The following is an 8,870-nucleotide window of genomic DNA, read 5'->3' as shown; positions in this document are numbered from 1 at the left end:
GACCATGGGGACTTACATTACTTTTGCTACCTACATGGACTCTAGCTGGATTTACACTATCCCTTCAGTCACTGGCTTTTATGCGGAGAATTAGCCATACATATTAATGACAAAAATACTACAATTAAAAACCTGGAAACCTTAAATTTAAATCAAATGTTAGGGACTTACGTACCCACTCAGGAGGACAATAATTTTACAGTACTTTAACCCCCTTTGAGGGTACAGCCACTAACAAAATGAGTTACTAATTTAAACTTCCAATAATATATCTATTTACAGATCAGTTAACAGATCTAATTCTTTTAAAAATCCTATGATTAAATGAGAACTAGTACTGTTAAAAAGATCCTTCATTGTTCCTGAATTGAAATAAGTGTCCCTTGTGATGGAATTCTCAACACAGTAATAAACATTACGATTTGCAGTTTGACAATGGTAGAGTCAAGATGTGTCTTATCATATTGTCATAGTCATCTGAGAATATTATTCCTAGAATTCTAAACATTTCAGGATTTCAATTAAAGACGATATTTAACAAGACAATGTTTTTATTTAACCTATCCACACTACCTGCAATTTATCATAATTAATCCTCAGTCCAGAAATCCAAGCAAATAAGTCTAATGTATCAATAACGTTTTCGAAATGATCTTTTAGCCATCTAGAATAAATACTGTGTTGTCTGCACATTGTGCTATCAAGAACCGTACTCTATATCATCAACTTTTATGCCTTTTATGTGTGTATTTTTCTTTATAAGGGCAAATAGGGTGTCAGCACATAGGAGAAAAATATAAGCCACGACAAACTGGTACCGAAGGTGACATATTTCCATTCATAATACGACTAGATTTAATATCCTTTCGTAAGATACATACCCACCTAGAAATGCTATCACCAAATACACAAAATTTCAGTGTCTTGATTATAAAGGACCATGATACACTTTTCAAAATCTACTAATAACAACATTCCCGGAACATTTTCAGATTCAGTATAAAGTAATAAGTCATATATCATTTGTGTATTATCCCGATATATCTGCCAGCCAGTCTGATCTTCATCTATAAGAATAGGAAGAACTCTTTTCGGTCTGTCAGCAATGACTGTTGATAATAACTGGCATGAATAGTTCAAGAGACAATGGGCTCCAGTTCTTTTACAGATTTCTTGGCTTATCTCGCTTTGAAATTATAATTCCTTGTTGCTGTGTTACAGATAGTTCATAGCTGTCATGTAGGGACAGGTAGTTCACAATATCATAGTTGTAATGTAGGGACAGGTAGTTCACAATATCATAGCTGTAATGTAGGGACAGGTAGTTCACAATATCATAGTTGTAATGTAGGGACAGGTAGTTCACAATATCATAGTTGTAATGTAGGGACAGGTAGTTCACAATATCATAGCTGTACTGTAGGGACAGGTAGTTCACAATATCATAGCTGTAATGTAGGGACAGGTAGTTCACAACATCATAGCTGTACTGTAGGGACAGGTAGTTCACAATATCATAGTTGTAATGTAGGGACAGGTAGTTCACAATATCATAGCTGTACTGTAGGGACAGGGAGTTCACAACATCATAGTTGTAATGTAGGGACAGGTAGTTCACAATATCATAGTTGCAATGTAGGGACAGGTAGTTCACAATGTCATAGCTGTAATGTAGGGACAGGTAGTTCACAATATCACAGCTGTAATGTAGGGACAGGGAGTTCACAATATCATAGCTGTAATGTAGGGACAGGTAGTTCACAACATCATAGTTGTAATGTAGGGACAGGTAGTTCACAATATCATAGCTGTAATGTAGGGACAGGGAGTTCACAATATCATAGCTGTACTGTAGGGGCAGGGAGTTCACAATATCATAGCTGTACTGTAGGGACAGGTAGTTCACAACATCATAGCTGTACTGTAGGGACAGGTAGTTCACAACATCATAGTTGTAATGTAGGGATTGTAACAGAAAGTCTCCCAAGTCAAGCCAAAACATCTTTAAAAAATTCATTAAAAATGCTATCAGAATGTGTACTTTTGTTAGTTTTAGATTTTTTAAGGGCTGTAAGGAGTTCTTGTTTAGTTAGTGGGCCTTCAATCTGATCTGAATCAGCCATATCAATCTTCCTTACATCTTGTTCAGATAGGAGCAATTCAAATTTAGTATGTCCAACGAGATGTTCTTCAGAGGTGTAGAGGTTTTCGTAATAATCTGTCGTTTCTTCCATATCATCCGTATTGGTTAATATTTTACCATATTTCGATTCTATTCCTTTCATATTTTTACTTATATAGTTTATATTCTCTAGATTACAGAAGTATTTACTTACAGTTTCTTCTTCATCAAGTGATGATGAATTATGCAAAACATGCCTCTAACCTCAATGTTGGTTTTTGATACTCCTGTAAAATCCAGTGCCGTGTGTTTGGTGTATTCCGAACGCCACTTGTGTACCTTGTTTGTAGTCTTCCTTGTGTACTTGTAGCCTTCACTTGACAACTTGACATTACCCTTGTAATATGCTGCGAATTAACTCCAGGATCATGTTTCAGTCAAATTATCTTCAAATGTTCCAGTTTTCAGATACATTGTTATGATAAAATACTTAAAAGCTTTATAAAATATGTAAGAGCAATGAACTATATGAATCGTGGGTCTTTTGACAGTTGTGCTCAAATTAGCATGGGGCTTGTGTAGAAAGGGGCTTTTGGTGGAGGGTCTTTTGTAGCAAGAAGCTCTTGGCCAGTACCCAAGGACAATGTCAGTGAAACAACTCAGGACATGTTTGATTGTGGAAGACACAACATCAGCAGGGAACACATCCTTGATCACCAGCAGATCATGGATAACCCTAGATCACCAGCAGATCATGGGTAACGCTGGATCACCAGCAGATCACACTCAAACCTAGATCACCAGCAGGTCATGGGTAATCCTAGATCACCAGCAGGTCATGGGTAACCCTGGATCACCAGCAGATCACACTTAAACCTATATCACCAGCAGGTCATGGGTAATCCTAGATCACCAGCAGGTCATGGGTAACCCTGGATCACCAGCAGATCACACTTAAACCTAGATCACCAGCAGGTCATGGGTAACCCTAGATCACCAGCAGGTCATGGGTAATCCTAGATTACCAGCAGGTCATGGGTAATCCTAGATCACCAGCACGTCATGGGTAATCCTAGATCACCAGCAGATCAGGGGTAATCCTAGATCACCAGCACGTCATGGGTAATCCTAGATCACCAGCAGATCAGGGGTAATCCTAGATCACCAGCAGGTCACGGGTAATCCTAGATCACAGCAGATCAGGGGTAATCCTAGATCACCAGCACGTCATGGGTAATCCTAGATCACAGCAGATCATGGGTAATCCTAGATTACCAGCACATCATGGGTAATCCTAGATCACAGCAGATCAGGGGTAATCCTAGATCACCAGCATGTCATGGGTAATCCTAGATCACCAGCAGATCATGGGTAATCCTAGATCACCAGCACGTCATGGGTAATCCTAGATCACCAGCAGATCATGGGTAACGCTGGATCACCAGCAGATCACACTCAAACCTAGATCACCAGCAGGTCATGGGTAATCCTAGATCACCAGCAGGTCATGGGTAATCCTAGATCACCAGCAGATCATGGGTAAACGTAGATCACCAGCAGGTCATGGGTAATCCTGGCCAGTTGAGGGCACTTCCATGCAGTAAGATGAGATGGATGACTGTCTCAGTGCGGTGTGCCATGTCAGATTCTCACTCCCTCCAACAAAAGTTGCCTTCAGCAGATGGTAACTGTAATGCTGATATGAAAGAAAAATAAGGAACTCAATAGTAAAAGAAAAACAACTAAACTTGATTTATCTGTGTTTATTTCTGCAAGAGGAACTTGTCTTCAGTCAATAATCAGATGATGCAAGACATATGTAGTGTCTGTGGAGACTCATATCACAATGAAGGATAATCTCCAACGATGTTTTCGTTACAATGGCCACTGTGAAGTGATCTGTTATCAATGTGTATTTGAGCAACAATACATATTATGTTACAAAGTGTGTCCATTACCATACATAGCTACAGGTTTGTAGTCTGAGATGACCCTAACACAGTTCAGGTTATTGGAACAAACCAGTTATGAAATGTTCTGGCTTTATCTAGGAAGACATAGCGGCCATGCCTTCCAACACTCTTCACCAGCCGGCTTACAAAACCTATCAAAATTGAAATTAGCAATATAAGCCTAAATTTGAAGATGAAAATTTTTTAATCGTTAAAAACTACAGACAACAAGAACTGAGAAATGTGTCTGACAACTGACTATAAGTACATGGCCGTGCTAAAGAATGATGGCATGATAGTGTGGATCAACACACTTGTGGTGATATAGCAACATTAGGTCATGACATAATAGGTCTCAAACAAATGTATAACTGAACACAATAAATCTGTGATCTGTGATCTGTGCTGATCAAACTTACAGGCAGGCAGATAAGTTTGATTGCACATTGTTTCCAATAATATCACGGCATTCGGCTTCACATGGAAGTAAAAAAGTCTGAAGCAAATCTGACACCTGGACATGACTGCTGCAGCTACCATACTGGCAATCAGACTGAACAATCTGACTGTGGAAATTTCCCCTGCACTGCTTCAGTTGACACTATGCAAACAGGTCGGGATTTCAGCTCACCCTACTTTCAACTTTCATTGGGTTAAACTAACATACATGGACACAAACACACCAGACACACACCTACCTGGAGGGGGGACACTCGTGGACTTCTCCCAAACACACCAGACACACACCTAACTGGAGGGGGACACACATGGACTACCCCCAAACACACACCTAACTGGAGGGGGGACACAGGTGGACTTCCCCTAAACACACCAGACACACACCTAACTGGAGGGGGACACAGGTGGACTTCCCCCAAACACACCAGACACACACCTAACTGGAGAGAGGACACACATGGACTACCCCCAAACATACACCTAACTGGAGGGGGGACACAGGTGGACTTCCCCCAAACACACCAGACACACACCTAACTGGAGGGGGGACACAGGTGGACTTCCCCCAAACACACCTGACACACACCTAACTGGAGGGGGGACACACATGGACTTCCTCCAAACACACCAGACACACACCTATTTGGAGAGGGGACACAGGTGGACTTCCCCCAAACATACACCTAACTGGAGGGGGGACACAGGTGGACTTCCCCCAAACACACCAGACACACACCTAACTGGAGGGGGGACACAGGTGGACTTCCCCCAACCACACCTGACACACACCTAACTGGAGAGGGGACACACATGGACTTCCTCCAAACACACCAGACACACACCTATTTGGAGGGGGACACAGGTGGACTTCCCCCAAACATACACCTAACTGGAGGGGGGACACAGGTGGACTTCCCCCAAACACACCAGACACACACCTAACTGGAGGGGGGACACAGGTGGACTTCCCCCAACCACACCTGACACACACCTAACTGGAGAGGGGACACACATGGACTACCCCCAAACATACACCTAACTGGAGGGGGGACACAGGTGGACTTCCCCCAACCACACCAGACACACACCTAACTGGAGAGGGGACACACATGGACTACCCCCAAACATACACCTAACTGGAGGGGGGACACAGGTGGACTTCCCCCAAACACACCAGACACACACCTAACTGGAGGGGGGACACAGGTGGACTTCCCCCAACCACACCTGACACACACCTAACTGGAGGGGGGACACAGGTGGACTTCCCCCAAACACACCAGACACACACCTAACAGGAGAGGGGACACAGGTGGACTACCCCCAAACATACACCTAACTGGAGGGGGGACACAGGTGGACTTCCCCCAACCACACCTGACACACACCTAACTGGAGAGGGGACACAGGTGGACTACCCCCAAACATACCTGACACACACCTAACTGGAGGGGGGACACAGGTGGACTTCCCCCAAACACACCAGACACACACCTAACTGGAGGGGGGACACAGGTGGACTTCCCCCAACCACACCTGACACACACCTAACTGGAGAGGGGACACACATGGACTACCCCCAAACATACACCTAACTGGAGGGGGGACACAGGTGGACTTCCCCCAACCACACCTGACACACACCTAACTGGAGAGGGGACACACATAGACTACCCCCAAACATACACCTAACTGGAGGGGGGACACAGGTGGACTTCCCCTAAACACACCAGACACACACCTAACTGGAGGGGGGACACAGGTGGACTTCCCCCAAACACACCTGACACACACCTAACTGGAGGGGGGACACAGGTGGACTTCCCCCAAACACACCAGACACACACCTAACTGGAGGGGGGACACACATGGACTTCCTCCAAACACACCAGACACACACCTATTTGGAGGGGGACACAGGTGGACTTCCCCCAAACATACACCTAACTGGAGGGGGGACACAGGTGGACTTCCCCCAAACACACCAGACACACACCTAACTGGAGGGGGGACACACATGGACTTCCTCCAAACACACCAGACACACACCTATTTGGAGGGGGACACAGGTGGACTTCCCCCAAACATACACCTAACTGGAGGGGGGACACAGGTGGACTTCCCCCAAACACACCAGACACACACCTAACTGGAGGGGGGACACAGGTGGACTTCCCCCAACCACACCTGACACACACCTAACTGGAGAGGGGACACACATGGACTACCCCCAAACATACACCTAACTGGAGGGGGGACACAGGTGGACTTCCCCCAAACACACCAGACACACACCTCACTGGAGGGGGGACACAGGTGGACTTCCCCCAAACACACCTGACACACACCTAACTGGAGGGGGACACAGGTGTACTTCCCCCAAACACACCAGACACACACCTAACTGGAGGGGGATGCACATGGACTATCCCCAAACACAACAGATACACACCTAACTGGAGGGGGGACACAGGTGGACTTCCCCCAAACACACCTGACACACACCTAACTGGAGGGGGGACACAGGTGGACTTCCCCCAAACACACCAGACACACACCTAACTGGAGGGGGGACACACATGGACTTCCTCCAAACACACCAGACACACACCTATTTGGAGGGGGACACAGGTGGACTTCCCCCAAACATACACCTAACTGGAGGGGGGACACAGGTGGACTTCCCCCAAACACACCAGACACACACCTAACTGGAGGGGGGACACAGGTGGACTTCCCCCAACCACACCTGACACACACCTAACTGGAGAGGGGACACACATGGACTACCCCCAAACATACACCTAACTGGAGGGGGGACACAGGTGGACTTCCCCCAAACACACCAGACACACACCTCACTGGAGGGGGGACACAGGTGGACTTCCCCCAAACACACCTGACACACACCTAACTGGAGGGGGACACAGGTGGACTTCCCCCAAACACACCAGACACACACCTAACTGGAGGGGGATGCACATGGACTATCCCCAAACACAACAGATACACACCTACCTGGAGGGGGGACACAGGTGGACTTTCCCCAAACACACCAGACACACACCTAACTGGAGGGGGGACACAGGTGGACTTCCCCCCACCACACCTGACACACACCTAACTGGAGAGGGGACACACATGGACTACCCCCAAACATACACCTAACTGGAGGGGGGACACAGGTGGACTTCCCCCAAACACACCAGACACACACCTAACTGGAGGGGGGACACAGGTGGACTTCCCCCAAACACACCTGACACACACCTAACTGGAGGGGGGACACAGGTGGACTTCCCCCAAACACACCAGACACACACCTAACTGGAGGGGGGACACACATGGACTTCCTCCAAACACACCAGACACACACCTATTTGGAGGGGGACACAGGTGGACTTCCCCCAAACATACACCTAACTGGAGGGGGGACACAGGTGGACTTCCCCCAAACACACCTGACACACACCTAACTGGAGGGGGGACACAGGTGGACTTCCCCCAAACACACCAGACACACACCTAACTGGAGGGGGGACACACATGGACTTCCTCCAAACACACCAGACACACACCTATTTGGAGGGGGACACAGGTGGACTTCCCCCAAACATACACCTAACTGGAGGGGGGACACAGGTGGACTTCCCCCAAACACACCAGACACACACCTAACTGGAGGGGGGACACACATGGACTTCCTCCAAACACACCAGACACACACCTATTTGGAGGGGGACACAGGTGGACTTCCCCCAAACATACACCTAACTGGAGGGGGGACACAGGTGGACTTCCCCCAAACACACCAGACACACACCTAACTGGAGGGGGGACACAGGTGGACTTCCCCCAACCACACCAGACACACACCTAACTGGAGAGGGGACACACATGGACTACCCCCAAACATACACCTAACTGGAGGGGGGACACAGGTGGACTTCCCCCAAACACACCAGACACACACCTCACTGGAGGGGGGACACAGGTGGACTTCCCCCAAACACACCAGACACACACCTCCCTGGAGGGGGGACACAGGTGGACTTCCCCCAAACACACCTGACACACACCTAACTGGAGGGGGGACACAGGTGGACTTCCCCCAAACACACCAGACACACACCTAACTGGAGGGGGGACACACATGGACTTCCTCCAAACACACCAGACACACACCTATTTGGAGGGGGACACAGGTGGACTTCCCCCAAACATACACCTAACTGGAGGGGGGACACAGGTGGACTTCCCCCAAACACACCTGACACACACCTAACTGGAGGGGGGACACAGGTGGACTTCCCCCAAACACACCAGACACACACCTA

At 47.3% G+C, this 8,870-nt stretch overlaps 1 protein-coding gene across 1 annotated transcript; it reads right to left on the bottom strand.

The window, feature by feature from the left end:
- Positions 1 to 1,162: 1,162 nt before the first annotated feature.
- Positions 1,163 to 2,002, bottom strand: LOC137277918 (uncharacterized). The gene has a single exon (XM_067809927.1). The coding sequence runs from the start codon at positions 2,000 to 2,002 to the stop codon at positions 1,163 to 1,165; it is 840 nt and encodes a 279-aa protein (XP_067666028.1).
- Between the last annotated feature and the right edge of the window lie 6,868 nt (positions 2,003 to 8,870).

The sequence above is a fragment of the Haliotis asinina genome, chromosome 1 (assembly GCF_037392515.1).
Source record: "Haliotis asinina isolate JCU_RB_2024 chromosome 1, JCU_Hal_asi_v2, whole genome shotgun sequence".
Classification (NCBI taxonomy): domain Eukaryota; kingdom Metazoa; phylum Mollusca; class Gastropoda; order Lepetellida; family Haliotidae; genus Haliotis; species Haliotis asinina.
The sequence above is the reverse complement of the archived record's forward strand: the minus strand, read 5'-3'. Positions and strand labels throughout refer to the sequence as shown.

Excerpts from the sequence above, each read along its gene's own strand:
- LOC137277918 (XM_067809927.1), bottom strand. The coding sequence starts at position 2,002 with ATGTTTTGGCTTGACTTGGGAGACTTTCTGTTACAATCCCTACATTAC.